General features: G+C 51.0%; 1 protein-coding gene across 9 annotated transcripts in view; it reads left to right on the forward strand.

Moving 5' to 3' along the window:
- Window positions 1–18,683, forward strand: part of CUX2 (cut like homeobox 2) — a 208,576-nt gene that overhangs the window by 180,246 nt on the left and 9,647 nt on the right. For all 9 annotated transcript variants that reach the window (XM_048514218.1, XM_048514219.1, XM_048514220.1 and 6 more), the window contains 10 exons: window positions 3,305–3,353; window positions 3,443–3,547; window positions 4,108–4,299; window positions 5,119–5,177; window positions 6,179–6,227; window positions 6,361–6,460; window positions 7,585–8,247; window positions 13,051–13,152; window positions 15,637–16,418; window positions 18,068–18,227. In XM_048514218.1, the coding sequence (XP_048370175.1) occupies window positions 3,305–3,353; window positions 3,443–3,547; window positions 4,108–4,299; window positions 5,119–5,177; window positions 6,179–6,227; window positions 6,361–6,460; window positions 7,585–8,247; window positions 13,051–13,152; window positions 15,637–16,418; window positions 18,068–18,227 (2,261 nt within the window). The remainder of the gene's footprint in view (window positions 1–3,304; window positions 3,354–3,442; window positions 3,548–4,107; window positions 4,300–5,118; window positions 5,178–6,178; window positions 6,228–6,360; window positions 6,461–7,584; window positions 8,248–13,050; window positions 13,153–15,636; window positions 16,419–18,067; window positions 18,228–18,683) is intronic.

Below are 18,683 nucleotides of genomic sequence, written 5' to 3' on the forward strand. Positions count from 1 at the left end.
CAGCAGTTTACAACAATAAAAGCTATAAATTAAACAGCCCGATTTATGGGGCAAGGTTGTTTGAGCATAGTGTGGTGATACCATCACCATTTGGGGGTAGGGTTAATATCCCCCCATTTTCAGAGAGAGAGAAGATTTTCTCATACTTGTCATGTCTGACTGTCTGCATAACAGATTCCAGACTTCTGGCCAGTGTGAAAACGCAGTAACAATTCTGACAACCCCATGAGTGAGTAGCACAGTCTCACACATCTAGGCAAGTCCCGGTTCTCCCTTGCAGCCCCCCTCCCAAGCCATTGGTTAAGTTGCTGTGATGTCATGGGATGTTCTCAAAGATTCTATTTGCTGTGGTTGCGAGAGAGGAAGATCTGCCGCAGAATTTTGAAGTGAAGCTCCTGTGAAGGAACAGAAAGGACAACTTGGCATGGAACTGTTCTCTGACAAAGATATTTATGTGCATCATGTGCACAGGGAAGTGAGGAGGAAGAGGGATGAAGAAACGAGGGGGGTTGAGGAGCTGTGGGTGGAAGGCGGAGCTAATGGAACAGGGCAGCAAGGAGATAGATTGAAAAAGTGGGCCAAAGAAAGCGGAGCCTTGAGATACAAAAGCATCAAAGATCACGGGGGACACACACCCTCTTGCCGAACTCTTCCGAGGCTCCAGTGCTTTTAGAACACAGGTGTCAAACTTGTGGTCCTCCAGATGTTATGGACTACAGCTCCCATCATCCCCTGCCAGCATCACGCTGGCAGGGGATGATGGGAACTGTAGTCCATAACATCTGGAGGGGCGCAAGTTTGACACCTATGGCTCTTAGAACATAGGTGTCAAACTCGCGGCCCTCCAGATGTTATGGACTACAGTTCCCATCATTCCCTGGGTCATTATGCCGGCAGGGGATGATGGGAACTGTAGTCCATAATATCTGGAGGGCCGCGAGTTTGACACCTATGTTTTAGAAGAAGGAGGAGGAGTAGTAGTTTGGATTTATATCCCCCCTTTCTCTCCTGTAGGAGACTCAAAGGGGCTGACAATCTCCTTGCCCTTCCCCCCTCACAACAAACACCCTGTGAGGTAGGTGGGGCTGAGAGAGCTCCGAAAAACTGTGACTAGCCCAAGGTCACCCAGCTGGCGTGTGTGGGAGTGCACAGGCTAGTCTGAATTTTCCCAGATAAGCTTCCTCAGCTCAAGTGGCAGAGCGGGGAATCAAACCCGGTTCCTCCAGATTAAAATGCACTCTGTTTCCTGGAACCACCATGCCAAATAAGGCTTTTAAATGCATGTACAAGAGTGTGGTTGGTTGTGTTTTGTTTCTGATCAGCCGTCAGGCCAAGAAGGGAGGGATAAACGAGCAGGGACTGAGTTTCAGGCACATCTCCGGCAATACTCCTCTGCTAAGAACGTGAACGTTTTCCTCCTTTTATTTATTTACTATTTTATTTATTTATTGGTTAGGTTTATATACCGCCCTCCCCCGGAGGGCTCAGGGCGGTATATACCTTTTGCAATTCTATGTATGAAGGAGCATCCAGGAATGCAAACAAACCTTTCTCCGTTAGCTGGCAGGCTCCCATGAGCAAGGGGAACCCTCCAGACATACCCTGCCTCCAGGAAGGAGATTACATTTAACAGCCTTAAAGAAACCTGTTTGCTTGTGTTTATTTTATGTGCGACAGGGAACGTCTTTGCCTTCCCTGTTTCTCCTCCGCCCCCGTTTCTTTTCTTGGCAGCCGCAACCCTGAGAAGCTGCCATAATTGGGTGGCTTCCCCCCTCCCCCACCAGCTATTTAAATCTTCTGATGTTTTCGCTAATGTTCATTTCAGCCTCCCCCCCCCCCCCCCCAAATTTCTCGTTTTGAGGATGCAACTGAGTTTTAGCACTTTAATCATATTGTACCAAAGCAGATGTTTTGTGATCATCCCACGGGCCCGTTGGTGGGCTCAGGGTGGTAAATAATGCTGTCTTTGATTAAGGCTGTAGATAGTATATTCTGCCTGAGGGGGAATGAAACGGGGTGGGGATATAAGGGAGGACACACTTTCGCTCCCTGGCACCATTCCCTCCTCTTGTGTAGAGGTTAGCTAGATGTCATGTTAGAAGCTTTGGGTGCCAGCATGTCTTTGGGCAGGGGTGTCCAACTCTGGCGCTTCAGATGTTCATGGACTACCAATTCCCATCAGCCCCTGCTGGCATGGCCAGTCGTAGAAAGGGGACCATAACCCGTTCTTTGAAAATAGTTATGTAGGGTTAGATATGCCATGACCTGGATAACCCAGGCAAGCCTGGTCTCTTGTGATTTCAGAAGCTAAGCAAGGTCAGACCCAGTTAGTGTGCAGATGGGAGCCCACCAAAGGAGTCCCTTGAACATCCCTTGCCTTGAAAAGCCAATTGGCCATGCTGGCAGGGGCTGATGGGAATTGTAGTCCTTGAACATCTGGAGTGCCATAGGTTTGCCACCACTGGCCTACAGCCAGAGGTGGGATCCAGCAAGTAGGTTCTCGCCAGGTTCTCTGTGCGCGCCGAAAGAGGGGTTACCACTCAGATTTTGCCATTGATTTTGGCCTTTAGTTACGCCTCTCTGTAGCTAAGCGCGCGGTGCAGAACTTGAAGCAGTCTAGCAGGAGGTGCACCGGCGTGTGTGGCAGCCTGCGGCTGCGTGCATTCATTTCCCGCCCAAGGACCGGCGCAGCGGCTGCGTCCTTGCCACAGCCCCACCCAGGAATACCCCAACCCCGGAATGCCCAGCCACACCCCCTTAGTGCCCAGCCCAGCCCCATTGGCGCTACGCCACAGTTTGAATCCCACCACCATGGGAACCTGTTCCTAAAATTTTTGGATCCCACCACTGCCTACAGCCATAAGTTAGCTATGAGAGTGGCACTTTCTTCCTCCACCAGGGTTATGTATCGTACATAAACCCAAAATGAGTCCTGTCCTTTCAGAGCGTGGACTACCGTGTGCTTCCCCTAGAGCAGTGGTGGCAAACCTTTGGCACTCCAGATGTTATGGACTACAATTCCCATCAGCCCCTGCCAGCATGGCCAACTGGGGTTGATGGGAATTGTAGTCCATAACATCTGGAGTGGCAAAGGTTCGCCACCACGGCCCTAAAGAGCAGATCTGCAGTCAAACGTTTGGCCTTTCTTCCTACTCAATCCCAGTGGTTGAATGAAATCGTGCCAAACGCAGGTGGCCCACGGGCCTTCCACACTCCAGAGCCGGGTGTGCTGTGCGGCAGACGTCTTCTGCCAGGCATTGCGCGTTCTCACTTGTAACCGCTTGTCCTTTTTCTGCTGTCCCAGGACAGACGAAGTGGCCATGATTATGACAAACCTCGAAAAAGCCAATCAGGTAAGGAGCTTCCGCTGAGGAGCGTCGCCTGCGTTTCCGGCACGATGCAGCGCGGTCCCTTGTGACGTTTTTGTCTCTTCTCCCGGCAGAGAGCTGAGACGGCCCAGAGGGAGGTGGAGAGTTTGCGGGAGCAGCTCGCGTCGGTGAACAGCTCCCTGCGCCTGGCCTGCTGTTCTCCGCAGGGGCCCAGCGGGGTGAGGACCAAGACGGAGGATGTTCGTCGGGGGTCAGCCAATCAGGAACTGGCTGTCTGGGTCCCTTTTTGATTCCAGGCATCCCGTGAGAAACGAGTCAGGGGAGGGACTGTGGCTTAGTGGGAGAGCTTCCGCTTTGCACGCAGAAGGCCTCAGGTTCAACCCCCGGCATCTCCAATTAAAAAGAACCAGGTTGAAAGTGGTGCAAAAGAACTCTGATCTTCCTGCATATCTTATCTAGTGGTGGCGGTCTCCAGGTCTCCAGAGGGCAGGGACTAATATTGCCTGCCAAAGTACGGCCACTTTGGCCGTGCTGGCAGGGGCTGATGGGAATTGTAGTCCATAACATCTGGAGTGTCAAAGGTTCGCCACCACGGTCCTAATCCAACACTAGCCACAACACCGTGCTCTCGGGAAAGTGGTATTTTCTGGACTGCATACAAATCACCACTGGACAGGCCTGGCAGCTTTTAAAGACATCCCCGTCTCTCCCATCCGGTTCGCAGGTCTGTCCTGGGGGGTGTTTCCGCCTCCCTTCCCTCAAAGCTCTTCTTTTGCAGGATAAAGTGAACTACAACTTGTGTCCGGGGCCACGGCTGGAGGCGGCGCTGGCAGCCAAGGACCGGGAAATCCTCCGTCTTCTCAAAGAGATCCAGCATCTGCAGACGTCCATGCAGGAGTTGGAAGAGTCTTCGGCCAATCAGATTGCGGACCTGGAGCGGCAGCTGGCGGCCAAAAACGAGGCCATCGAGGTAAGCGGGGATTTGAATGCCCGAAGGTTTCCCCAGAGATCTGCTACAGTGGCGTATCTGCAACAGGGACAGAGGGGGTCAAATGACCCTGGGTGCAATGGTGGGGGGGTGACAAATCGCCCACCTCCCTCGTCCCCTGTGCCGACCCATCGGAGCTCCCCCCCAGCCTCCCTGCAGGCCGTCTCCTTCCCTCCCCAGGCCCTCATCCTGCAGGGAGGCCAGGAGGGACTTAGGGGGGGGGCTCAGAGGGGCATCACGGAAGCAGGCGTCCCAGGAGTCGGCCTGCTGCTGCGGTGCCCATCGGAGCCGCTCCTGAACCCCTCCCCCAAGCCCTGCCCTCGAGTGGGGTTGGGAGTGCCTGGGGCAGGTGTTATCCTTGGATGCCATTCCCCCCCAATACGCCTCTGGACTTGCATGAGGATAGCTTCGTAGCCCTGTCGGTCTGCTGTAGAAGAGCTAGATTAGAGTGCCGCAGTGCCGTAGAAACCAGCAGGATTTTAGGGGTGTGAGCTTTCGAGAGTCAAAATCTCCCTTTGTCTGGGAATCTGCCTCAAATCTGGACTCACATCTGGCTCCCCCAGAGGCTTGGTGCTTGCGGGGGGGGGAGGGGTGTCTGGCCATCCGGGTTCCCTCTGCCTCTGAGCACCAGTCAGTGGGAGCACAGCAGGAGGCGGCCTTGGCTTCCTCGCCCTGCTTCCGGACTTTCCAGGAGATGTTGGGTTGGGCCCGTGAGAAACCAGAGGCTGGATTAGAACCTCACCCCTTGGGCCCGACCCAGCAGAGGGCTGTTCTTATGCAATTCTTACTTTCCCCTCCTAGAAACTGGAAGACAAACTTAGAGCCCAGTCGGATTATGAGGAGATCAAGACTGAACTGAGGTATTCTCCCCCCCCCCCCATTTCCCTGGTGTCTCTGTGTTCTGTTCTTTCCCCCCATTGCTTTGGGGCCTCCAGGTGAACTCACCGGCAATAATGTGTTTCTCGGTGCTGAGCTGGCCCATTTTATTTCCCCCAAATATTCCACTTTGGGGTGGCCGGACTGCGGTGCTTTTTCCAACCCTGTCACCAGCAGCCAGTCTTGTGGAGGCCTCCATCGGCAGGCAGCCCCCAGAGCGGGAGGGTCACACCAGATAGGGCCTGTCTTCTTGGCAGCAGGACAGGAGTGCTTGACCTTGGCTTGTGACTGCTGACTTCTTGGCGTGTCAAAAGTGCCCGAGTTCAGTCCCGGCTTCTCCAGTTGAAAGGATCAAGTTGTAGGTCAGTGATGGCGAACCTATGGCACAAGTGCCAGAGGTGGCACTCAGAGCCCTCTCTGTGGGCACACGTGCACAGAGTTCATCATGTGGGAGGTGGAAAATCACACACACACACCCCCACACACACACATCTAGGCTGGCCTGGGCCGCTGGGCACAACGCCGACAAGCAGGGAGGACTCGGCTGGCAGGCCCAGTGCCTGTGTTCCGGGTGGCTGATGCCCGAGGGGGGGCAGAGGAGGCGGAGATGCTAGAGAGGCGCAGAGCGGTGCGCGTGGGACTTGCTAGAGGCTAAAGCAGGCTGGCCCCTGCTTGAGCGGGTGGGGTGGAGGCACCGGAGCAGCTCAGGGCAGAGCGGCGGGTGCCCGCAGGACTAAAATCTCAGTATTCAAGTTAAATTGCTGTGTTGGCACTTTATGATACATAAGTGGGTTTTGGGGTTGCAATTTGGGCGCTCGGTCTCGAAAAGGTTCGCCATCACTGTTGTAGGTGGTTCAGATGGCCTCTGCCGGGAGAATTGCTGCCCGTCAGAGTAGACCAAGACCGACTTTGATTGAGCAGGGGCTGGTTCAGCGTCAGGCCGTTCGTTCTCCGTGTGCATTTGTGCGTGCCCTTTCTTTTCCAGCATCTTGAAGGCGATGAAGCTGGCTTCCTCGAACTGCAGTGTGTCGCAGGCAAGTGTTCGCAGCATGAAGGATTGCTCTGAAAATATTTGCAAAATACCAAGATCTTTTTGGAGAAAGTTAACCCAAACCTTGCTCTTTCTCTCTCCCTCTCTCTCTCTCCCTCTCTTTTTGCTTACTTCAGAGCATATCGAAATCCAGCGATGCTTTGCTTCTGGGAAAAGATTCTTTCTTCACATCTCAGAAGTACCTGCTAGAAAAACCCAGCCTTGTGCACAATATTGGTAGGTTGGAAATGTCGATGTCAGAGTGGTGAGTGTTACAATAGAGCGGGGGTCTTCAAACTATGGCCCTCCAGATGTTCATGGACTACAATTCCCATCAGCCCCTGCCAGCATGGCCAAGTGGCAGGGCTGATGGGAATTGTAGTTCATGAACATCTGGGGGGCCATAGTTTGAAGACCCCTGAGTCATCGCCACTGTTTTAAAACTGGACATGTTGATTTCTATGCCAGTTCTGGATTGTCACTTGTTTTGTTAGCACATTTGATTTTTGTCAGCTACTTGGACAGGAGAGCAGGATAAAAAGACAACGGAGAAATATGTTGAAGGCCCAAAACATCCAACGCTATAAATGTTCCCAGTTCCGCAGAGGGCAGATGCATGATTTTCCCTTGAGCGATGGAAGTTCCAAAGGTTTTTTCCACTATCGTCCTCATCTAAACCCCACCCTTTGTGCCCTGTGCAAGTATTCTGTCCTCCTGACTCGGCCATTCCTTACGCTGTACCACAAGAGAACTGCTAATGTGCCACAAGAAATAAATTAACAAAATGGTTAAAAGTTCTCAATCCAAAGCACTCACCTACTGAAGAAGGTGCCTGCTGCCTCTCTGTATGATCAGCCACTCTGGCCTTGCCTTTTTTCAGTTGACCTCTACTGGGAGGGTAAGAAATCCAGCTGTATCTCTGCACTAGATCAGATCAGATCCTTTGAACACAACTGGTGGAGGAACATGGCAGACTTCGCCGCCCTCCAGTGAGACTGTCTGTGGCAATTCTGTATGAGTCCCAGTCCACTTGCAAAGGAACACAAGAGGGTCGCCAATTCTTGCACGGTCTAAAAAAGAAACCTTTTGTGGGTGGAATCATATAGGTGTGCCACTGCTGTTGAAAAATGTTATCTTAATTTTTTAAAAAAATACTTGAACATCTGGAGAAATACCCCCTGCCCCCAATTCTTCTAGGTCAGGGGTCTGCAGTCGGCAGCTCTCCAGATGTTCATGGACTACAATTCCCATCAGCCCCTGCCAGCATGGTGTCTGGATTTCATCAGTCTTAGAATAATAATGAGAACCTTCTGGGGAAGCTATAGTTGGTGTGTGTCTCTCCTTCTCTGTCTGGTCTCTAGAGGAAGACCCCTCGGAGGACGAGTCGGTGAAGGACTCCGTGGGCACGGACCAGTCCTACCCTTCCCCTCAGCAGCTCTTGCACACGCCCAGGGAAGACTCGGCTTCCCCCACCCTCGTCCAGCCCTTGCTCGGGGCTGCCGCGGCTCAGGAAACACCCCGGACTTTCTCGCTGTCTCCTTTTCCCAGCCTGAGCACCGCTGAACGGATCCCTTTAGACTCCCTCCTCCCCAAACAGATGGGGCCTCCCACATACAAGAGCGAGAACAGTAGCGGGCTAGCCTTCCCCTCCCCTTTCTACGCTGCCAAGGGGGCTGGGCTACCCAGCAACCCCAGCCAAACCCTCCCGGCCAGCGAAGCCAGCCCACCCAGCGACCAGTCCGAAGTCTGCAGTTCGGCCGGTTCGGTGGACGAGGAGCAGCTCGATACGGCGGAAATCGCATTCCAAGTGAAGGAGCAGCTCCTCAAACACAACATTGGGCAGCGGGTCTTCGGGCACTACGTGCTCGGCCTCTCCCAAGGCTCCGTCAGCGAGATCCTGGCCAGGCCGAAGCCGTGGCGCAAGCTGACCGTCAAGGGCAAAGAACCCTTCATCAAGATGAAGCAGTTCATCTCCGATGAGCAGAACGTCTTGGCCCTGAGAACCATTCAGGTGCGCCAGAGAGGTGAGTTGACCAGGTAGGAGGTGGGCAGGAGGGTGCACGGAGAGCAGCCCTTTTGGGGACATAAGAACATAAGAACAAGCCAGCTGGATCAGACCAGAGTCCATCTAGTCCAGCTCTCTGCTACTCGCAGTGGCCCACCAGGTGCCTTTGGGAGTTCACATGTAAGATGTGAAAGCAATGGCCTTCTGCGGCTGTTGCTCCCGAGCACCTGGACTGTTAAGGCATTTGCAATCTCAGATCAAAGAGGATCAAGATTGGTAGCCATAGATCGACTTCTCCTCCATAAATCTGTCCAAGCCCCTTTTAAAGCTATCCAGGTTAGTGGCCATCACCACCTCCTGTGGCAGCATATTCCAAACACCAATCACACGTTGCGTGAAGAATTGTTTCCTTTTATTAGTTCTAATTCTTCCCCCCAGCATTTTCAATGAATGCCCCCTAGTTCTAGTATTGTGAGAAAGAGAGAAAAATTTCTCTCTGTCAACATTTTCTACCCCATGCATAATTTTATAGACTTCAATCATGTCCCCCCTCAGACGTCTCCTCTCCAAACTAAAGAGTCCCAAACGCTGCAGCCTTTCCTCATAAGGAAGGTGCTCCAGTCCCTCAATCATCCTTGTTGCCCTTCCCTGCACTTTTTCAATCTCTTCAATATCCTTTTTGAGATGTGGTGACCAGAACTGAACACAGTACTCCAAGTGTGGTCGCACCACTGCTTTATATAAGGGCATGACAATCTTTGCAGTTTTAATCTCAATTCCTTTCCTAATTATCCCCAGCATAGAGTTTGCCTTTTTCACAGCTGCCATACATTGAGTTGACATTCCCATGGAACTATCAACTAAGACGCCCAAATCCCTTTCCTGGTCTGTGACTGATAGCACTGACCCCTGTAGCGTGTATGTGAAGTTTGGATTTTTTGCCCCTATGTGCATCACTTTACATTTTGCTACATTGAACTGCATTTGCCATTTCTTAGCCCACTCACCTAATTTATCAAGGTCCGCTTGGAGCTCCTCGCAATCCTTTGTGGTTCTCACCACCCTACATAATTTGGTATCATCTGCAAACTTGGCCACCACGCTACCCACCCCTACTTCCAGGTCATTTATGAATAGGTTAAAGAGCACTGGTCCCAAAACAGATCCTTGGGGGACACCGCTCCCCACATCTCTCCATTGTGAGAATTTCCCATTTACACCCACTCTTTGCTTCCTGTTTCTCAACCAGTTTTTAATCCATAGGAGGACTTCCCCTCTTATTCCTTCATTGCTGAGTTTTCTCAATAGTCTCTGGTGAGGAACTTTGTCAAAAGCCTTTTGGAAATCCAAGTAGACAATGTCCACTGGTTCCCCCTTATCCACATGCCTATTTACATCCTCAAAGAACTCTAGTAAGTTTGTAAGACAGGATTTGCCTCTGCAAAAGCCATGCTGACTCTTTCTCAGCAGGTCTTGCTTTTCTACATGTTTAATAATTTTATCTTTAATGACAGATTCTACTAATTTACCAGGAACAGATGTCAAACTGACTGGCCTGTAATTTCCCGGGTCCCCCCTAGATCCTTTCTTAAAGATTGGTGTGACATTGGCCATCTTCTAGTCTTCAGGGATGGCGCCTGATTTCAAGGATAAGTTGCATATTAAAGTGAGAAGATCAGCAATTTCATGCTTGAGCTCTTTAAGAACTCTTGGGTGAATGCAATCTGGACCAGGGGATTTGGTAGCATTTAGTTTATCAATGGCTGCCAGAACTTCTTCCTTGTCTACCACTATCTTCGTTAGTTCCTCGGATTCGCCTCCTAAGAAGCTTGGTTCAGGTGCAGGAATTTTCCTCACCTCCTCTTGGGTGAAGACAGATGCAAAGAATTCATTCAGCTTTTCTGCAATCTCCCTGTCATCTTTTAGCACACCCTTTGTTCCTTTGTCATCTAACGGGCCTACCGCTTCCCTTGCTGGCTTCCTGCTTTTGATGTACTTGAAGAACTGTTTGTTGCTGGTTTTGATGTTCACAGCCATGCGTTCCTCATAATCCTTTTTTGCCTCCCTTACAGCTAACTTGCTTCTCTTTTGCCACCATTTGTGTTCTCTCTGGTATTCTTTATCAGTTGGACTTCCATTTTCTAAAAGACATCTTTTTTTTCCTAATAATTTCCTCAACGTCCCTTGTTAACCATGGTGGCTTTCTTTTGGACGGGGTGCTGCCTTTTCTAACCTGTGGAACACATTCCAGCTGAGCTTTTAAGACTGTGTTTTTAAATAACCTCCAAGCATCTTGGACATTTTTGCCTCTCTTGATTTTCCCTTTCAGCTTCCTGCGCACTATCCCTAATATCCTTTTGAGAAATTTCCCTTTCTGGAAGGCAAATGTAACTACATTAGTAATTGTCACTTTGTTCTATTGCAGAGATACTGAATCTGACAGCATTGTGGTCGCTGTTCTCTATCGGCTCAACAACACTGGACTTCCCTAATTCAGGTCCTGGGTCCCACATAGAATTAGATCTAGGATCACATCTCCCCTGGTTGGTTCCACAACCATCTGCTCTAAGCCACAGTCATTTAGCATATCCAGGAATGCTCTCTCCTTACTATGAATCTGGAACATGTACTCTTTCCAGTTTATATGGGGATACAAAATCTACCATTACCAATGGCTATTTTGCTTTTGTTGGCTCCTCTCTAATTTCTTTTTCCATCTCAGAATCCTCTTGTGCGCTTTGGTCAGGGACTCCATAATATATTCCTAATGTTAAACCATGCTTCACCCCTCTGGTACTGATATCCACAGTGCTTCCTTGTAGAGGAATCAGCTTCTCCTGCATTGTCTATTTTATGTGACACGGGTGCTCTCTTCGAATGGTGAGGGCCACCCCCACCCTGGCCAATACGCCCTGTCCCAATCTTTCCTGTAGAGCTCTGTGAAACCTGGGATAACAGCATCCCACTGGTTCTCCTCATTCCACCATGTCTCTGTGATGCCCACTATATCAATGTCCTCCTTCAAAACTCTGTACTCCAGCTCCCCCATTTTAGGTCGAATGTTTCTACTATTAGCATAGAGACACTTGTATACTCTGTCTCTGTCCCTAACCTGGGATTTATGTGTTTTGCCCTCTAGCCTTTTGTAGACACTATCACTTATCACATATCACTTAAATGCCGATAGAAGCTCCTGTGCTCCTTGACCTTGGCAACAGTCACTAAAGGCCTGGGAGCTGGAAATGGGGTTCCCTCCCCAGGGCCCTAAGTGTGTGTGAACCAGAGGCCCATATGCACGGGAAACCTAGATTTTTGCTGCTAGATTTGGCTGCAGTCAGCGACCTCCTGCCTAAGGAGAAACGCATAGAAATCAGGACTCTGCGGAGTTAAAAATGTCTCCAAATCCTAAACAGAAGATCAAATGTGACCTAGTCGGCCACTTCTAGCCACTCAGGGGCTCCAGCTGGGATCCCTGCCGGCTTGGGAAACAAAGCGTCAAAAACAAAACTCCGCCAGATGCCCTGGAAAATATGTTTTATTCGTCTGTTCTGACAAACGGCCTTTAATTATTCATCGTAATTCTTCACGCCGTGCGGGCTTGCTGGGCTTCGACCCCTTTTTTGTTTTGAAACGTGCCTTAATAAATAAATAGATCGCAGCAGGGCCCTACCCTTGAAGAGAAATGAGCAGCGTGTTTCTGGAGTCCCCATATTCCAGTTGAAGGCAAGGCACAAGTTGCCTTATCATGTAGGGAAGCTCCCATTCAACAGGGGAAAACAGATCTTCAGAGGGTCAAAGGGGAAAGGTGATCCTATCCTGCCAGGGATAAGATGCTCCAGCACATCAGAACATTCATTCATTCATTCATTCATTCATTTATAAATGTTCAGAGTGGCTGAAGAAAAAACATTCAGATGTTCAAAGTTAAAATCCACCCAAGGCCTCGGTAAATAAAATAAAATAAAATAAAAGAGCAGTAGTGGTTAAGAGCAGGTGCACTCTAATCTGGAGAACCAGGTTTGATTCCCTGCTCAGCCATTTGAGCTGTGGAGGCTTATCTGGGGAACCAGATTAGCTTGTGCACTCCAACACATGCCAGCTGGGTGACCTTGGGCTAGTCACAGCTCTTCAGAGCTCTCTCGGCCCCACCTACCTCACAGGGTGTTTATTGTGGGGGGGGGGAGGGAAAGGAGATTATAAGCCCCTTTGTGTCTCCTTACAGGAGAGAAAAGGGGCATATAAATCCAAACTCTTCTTCTTTTCAGCATCTAAAGGTGGTGTAGTAATTAGAGCATCAAATTGGGATCTGGGAGACATGGGTTCCAATCTTCCCTGTCCTATTAAAGCCTATTGGGTGACCAGCCACACTCTTTTCGCCTGTCCTACTTCACAGGGTTATGGTTCTTAGAATAAAATGAGGGAAGGATAATCATGTTGTAAGCTGCTTCGGGGAGAAGAGTGACCATCAAAATAAACAAAAGATGTTGGTGAGGGTGTCTGGTGAACTTCCCTGGGCTTTACATTCCACAGGTGGGGTGGCAGCTACCCTGTATTGTGAGCAGAGTTTCAGCAAATTGCCTTACAAGTGGGCAGGTTCGTGTCCACAAGGCCAGAAAGGAGACTTTTGGCCTCCCCAGCCACCACGTTGTAAGCCACTTTGAACCACAAGGAAAATAAACAAGGGTGACGTCAAGAGTTGTTTGTTTTCAACAGGAAACCTCAAAAAAATAACCGTGTGCCTTGTCTTGTTGACGTTTCACAAGTTGAGCTGGTTCCAAGCAGAGGGCAGTGACGTGCCTTGCTCTTGTTCCCTTTGATTCAGGTAGCATCACGCCAAGGATCAGAACCCCCGAAACTGGGTCTGACGACGCCATCAAGAACATCCTGGAGCAAGCTAAGAAGGAGATCGAGTCACAGAAAGGAGGTATGGCCCTGGAGACGCCGCCTGCCCCGGAGAGAGTGTCTCACGTATTCTGTTGCTTTAGAGCAGGGGTCCCCAAACTATTTGGGCCAGTGGGCACCTCTGGAATTCTGACACAGGGTGGTGGACACAATCACAAAATCACAGGAGGTGGAATCAATCACAGAATGGGCACCTCTGGAATTCTGACACAGGGTGGTGGACACAATCACAAAATCACGGGAGGTGGAATCAATCACAGAATGGCCACCACAGGAGGTGGAGCTGGCCACAGAATGTCAGGGGCTGGGGTTCTGTACAACTCTAATAGTCATTCTTCAACTTTTCAGACAGACACTGCATTTAACTCTCTCTCAGCCCCTCCTACCTCACCAGGTGTCTGTTGTGTAGAGAGGAAGGGAAAGGGGCTTGTCAGCCACCTTGAGTCTCCTCATAGGAGAGAAAGGTGGGGAATAAATCCAAACTCTTCTTCTTCTGGGTGGCTCTGGGCTCTCTCTTTTTTTCCTCAGCCTAACGTACCTGACAGGGTTTTGCGAGGATGAAGGGGCTGGGGATGTGTATACCACCCCAAACTCCTGGAAAAAAATGTGAAATAAAGATGGTTTGAAGTGTGGAATCAAGTAGAAAGGCTGTATTTCAGTGAAGGAGTCTCCGCTTTGCATGGAGAAGGTCCCAGGATCCCTGATATCTCTCATTTCTAAAAAAAAAAGAAAAAAGGACTGGATGGTACATGATGCAACAGACCCTGGACAGCCACTGCCCCTCCAGGTCGACAAGGCTGGCCTTGAGGAACTGATGGTCAAATTGAGACAGACAAGTAGACAGAAAACCTTTATTGGCCTATGAGATCAGGTTCAGTTTCAGCAGCTTCATGCATGCCCATGTTCAAGATGCAAGATAAATAAAAAGACAGAAAGGGAGTGAGCTCTGTATTGTCGAAGGCTTTCACAGCCGGAATCACTGGGGTGCTGTGTGGTTTCCAGGCTGTATGGACAGAATAGTAGCATTCTTTTCCCTGACGCCAGCCAGACACCTGTGGTTGACATCTGCAGAGGATCTGATGGATCCTCTGAAGATGCCAGCCACAGATGCCAGACACCATCAGATCCTCTGAAGATGCCAGCCACAGATGCAGGCGAAACGACAGGAGAGAATGCTGCTAGAACACGGCCATACAGCCTGGAAACCACACAACACCCCGGAGTGAGCTCTGTATACAAATGGGCTCTTACAGTAGGACTCTTCATCCCTTCGGCTCAGCCGTTGTTCAACATGACAGCTTCAACTTTTTAAAATCATCCCTTTGGGGTGGGTGAAATTCTGCGTGAGAGGAGAAATAGGTAGCATTTGTTGGAGTCCTGATTAGTGTGGCGCGCACTGCCCTCTGCTGGTGACTTCCATGTAGGAATTTGACAGCCGGAAAATGCCTCGGAAGGTGTCCATGATGGAGGGTGGATGATGCACCCCTTTTGCTCTGAGGAGGAGCCTCGGCTTGGTATGTAGAAGGTGATGGGAAAGTCCTCTACCTGAGACCCAAGATAGCAGCTGCTAGTCTGAGTAACAGTGGCGTAGCGAGGGGGGCACAGGGGACGAGAGCGCCAGGTGCCGCTTCCTGGGGGCGCATTGCAGGGCCACCGAGGGCCTGCTACCATATAAGGCAGTTTCATGGGTGTTTGAGCTACTAGCTACTGTGGGGCAGAGCAGTGTTGTCTGTGCGTGTTGGCTGATGTCATTTCCCTCAGGGTGACTTGGTTGACAGCCGGTGTCACATGAAGCTGCCGTATTCTGACTCAGACCCTTGGCCCATCAAAGTCCGTATTGCCCGCTCTGACTGGCAGCTTCTCTCCAGGGTTCCAGACGGAGTCTTCTGCATCACCTGCTCCCTGATCCATTTATCATAAGAACATAAGAACATAAGAACAAGCCAGCTGGATCAGACCAGAGTCCATCTAGTCCAGCTCTCTGCTACTCGCAGTGGCCCACCAGGTGCCTTTGGGAGCTCACCTGCAGGAGGTGAAAGCAATGGCCTTCTGCTGCTGCTGCTCCTGAGCACCTGGTCTGCTAAGGTGTTTGCAACCTCAGATCAAGGAGGATCAGGATTGGTAGCCATAGATCGACTTCTCCTCCATAAATCTGTCCAAGCCCCTTTTAAAGCGATCCAGGTTAGTGGCCATCACCACCTCCTGTGGCAGCATATTCCAAACACCAATCACACATTGCGTGTGATTATCACCATTATCACCAATTATTATCACCAATCACACGTTGCGTGTGATTATCACCATTATCACCAATCACACGTTGCGTGTGATTATCACCATTATCACCAATTATTATCACCAATCACACGTTGTGTGTGATTATCGGGAGATGCCAGTGACAGAACCTGTGACCTTAGGCATGCAAAGCGGAAGTTCTCCCACTGAGCCACAGGCCTCCCCTTCTGCTCTCCGCCCTCACCCATGCTTTTGGCTGCTCCTTCCACAGGGGACGGCAAGAGCTCCTCAGCCCCCCAGGCTGTGGCCAACGGCACCGGCGGAGGCAACTCAGAAGACGCCATCAAGAGCATCTTGGAGCAAGCCCGCCGGGAAATGCAGGCTCAGCAGCAAGCCCTGCTGGAGATAGAATCGGGCGGGGCCGGCAGGGCCGCATCCACCCCGCCTGCGGAGCGGTCCACTTTGGCTGCCGTCAGCCAGAACATCGTCCAGGCCTACATCAAGCAGGAGGAAGGGATGCTGGGTCCGAATGCTGGCGGCAGCATGACGCAGGCGCCCCTGACGGTGCTCTCCCCAGCGGCCTTCGTGCAGGGCATCATCAGAAAGGTCAAGTCCGAGATCGGGGATGCCGGCTCGTATTTCGACCAGCACTGGGCGTCCGAGAGGAGCCTGCTGAGCCGCCCGTACACCTCGGTGTCGCCCTCCCTGTCCTCCTCCTCCAGCTACTCCAGCATGGCCAACGGGCGGGGGTGGCCGCGAGGAGACGCCGGCGACGCCGCCCCGAACGAGGACGATCTCCTGACCTCTGAGGATGAGCCCCACAGGCTGCTGGAGGTCAAGTCAGAAGGGGCTGGTTCTGAGCCCCCGGGCTCTGGCCGCCTGGCTTATTACCCGGCCTACGTCCCCAGGACCCTCAAGCCCACCGTTCCCCCCTTGACCCCGGAGCAGTACGAACTGTACATGTACAGGGAAGTGGATACCTTGGAGCTGACGAGGCAGGTCAAGGAGAAGCTGGCCAAGAACGGGATTTGCCAACGTATCTTCGGGGAAAAGGTATCTCCGCCTCGCTGAAAAACCAGCGCCTGGTAAATAGCTGGAGGCTGTTTAGACCTAGGTCAGTGGTGGCGAACCTTTGGCGCTCCAGATGTTATGGACTACAGTTCCCATCAGCCCCTGCCAGCATGGCCAATTGGGGTTGATGCGATTTGTAGTCCATCTGGGCAGGAAGCCCATGGGAATTCCGTGGAAAAGTGATACGGGCCCCTTCCGCACACACAAAATAATGCGTTTTCAAACCACTTTCACAACTGTTTGCAAGTGGATTTTGCCATTCCGCACAGCTTCAAAGAGCACTGAAAGCAGTTTGAAAGTGCATTATTCTGCACATGTGGAATGAGCCATGGACAAACAATAGATTTTTTAAATGTGGGAACAACAGTTATGTTAAGAGTGACGAGAGAAATAATTAATGAGGCCAAGACTGGGGGGTGGAGGTGCATGCTATCAAGCAACAGGAAACACAAATGAAGCTGGTTGTGGTGGGTTTTCCGGGCTGCGTGGCCGTGGTCTGGTAGATCTTGTTCCTAACGTTTCGCCTGCATCTGTGGCTGGCATCTTCAGAGGTGTCTCACAGAGGGAAGTCTGTTGCACACTGTGTCCAGTGACTTCTCTCTGTGGTACACGTCTGAAGATGCCAGCCACAGATGCAGGCGAAACGTTAGGAACAAGATCTACCGGTCCACGGCCACGCAGCCCGGAAAACCCACCACAACCAGTTGAATCCGGCCATGAAAGCCTTTGACAGCAAACGAAGCTGTTTGTTCTTGTTGCCTTTGGAGCCACATGATCCTCGTGGCTCTGAATCTTACCCCGTCTTTCTCCAATCACCATCTCTATTTTTTTTCTCCTGTGCCTTTAACAGCTGCTCACGCACACACACAGACATAACACGCGCCAAGTTTCCAGACATGGAATCACTGGTGGGAAACGCTGCTCTTCTCGGTTCCTTGCATGGAATTTTGTTTCCCAAGGATCCCCTCGGAATTTTAGCAAGTTTTTCCCCCCTCGTGGGGAGTTTCTGACCAGGCACCCTGCTGTAGATCTCTTATCACCGTGGTGGCGAACCTTTGGCACTCCAGATGGGAGTTGTAGTCCATAACATCTGGAGTGCCAAAGGTTCACCACCATTGTCTTATCATATCTCCCAAGAATTCCCTCTGAGAAGAAGTGTGCTTGGCTTCTGGCTTCCACAAGAGATGTTTGACAGCACGGCCTTCTTGGTAACTCCTCCGCTGGCCCCCTTCCGCTGGCCCCTTTCGCTGGCCCTTCCGCCGGCCTCTACATCTGGGCCTATAACATCTATCTAGACCTACCGTTCTCCCTGGGGGTGGAAGAATTTAATATTAGGCACCGGGCGCCACCTACACCTATGCCTATATTTATTTTACATTTAAATGCTAATGTTTAGCTAGTTTTCGCTGCTTTTATAAGTTTTAGCCTATTTATGATGTTTTAAAATTGTATTTATTATCTGCTGTACACCGCCCAGAGCCCCTCGGGGATGGGGCGGTCTAGAAGCCCAAAGTATAAATAAATAAATAAAATGCCCTTCGGTGTCCCAGCTGAACCCTTTCTGCCGTTGTGGTGCTGTTTAACAGGCAGGCCCGTGCGTGGACTCAGCCCTTCTCTTCCTCCCCCTGCAGGTGCTGGGCTTGTCGCAAGGGAGCGTGAGTGACATGCTTTCTCGGCCGAAGCCGTGGAGCAAGCTGACCCAAAAGGGGCGAGAGCCTTTCATCCGGATGCAGCTGTGGCTCACGGACCAGCTGGGCCAGGGGATCAGCCAGCAGGTTGGCCAGACTCATGGTAGGTGTTCTGCTGCTCCTTTGGCCGGGTGGGGGGGAGCGGGGGGCTCCCCAGAGGCTCAGACTGAAAGTCTGGCTGTTAATTCAGTCCCACTTGCCTTCTGAAGTGGTACGATCCTGTCTAGGGAGGGGAAGGTAGCGTGGTGTACAGCCTGAGAGCATCGGCTCTCGGAAGCTAACCAGGGTTAGCACTTGGAAGGGAGACCGAGGAGGAGGAAGAAGAGGAAGAAGAAGAAGAAGAAGAAGAAGAAGAAGAAGAAGAAGAAGAAGAAGAAGAAGAAGAAGAAGAAGAAGAAGAAGAAGAAGAAGAAGAAGAAGAAGAAGAAGAAGAAGAAGAAGAAGAAGAAGAAGAAGAAGAAGAAGAAGAAGAAGAAGAAGAAGAAGAAGAAGAAGAAGAAGAAGAAGAAGAAGAAGAAGAAGAAGAAGCAGCAGCAGCAGCAGCAGCAGCAGCAGCAGC

This window comes from Sphaerodactylus townsendi, linkage group LG13 (genome assembly GCF_021028975.2).
Source record: "Sphaerodactylus townsendi isolate TG3544 linkage group LG13, MPM_Stown_v2.3, whole genome shotgun sequence".
NCBI classification, from domain to species: domain Eukaryota; kingdom Metazoa; phylum Chordata; class Lepidosauria; order Squamata; family Sphaerodactylidae; genus Sphaerodactylus; species Sphaerodactylus townsendi.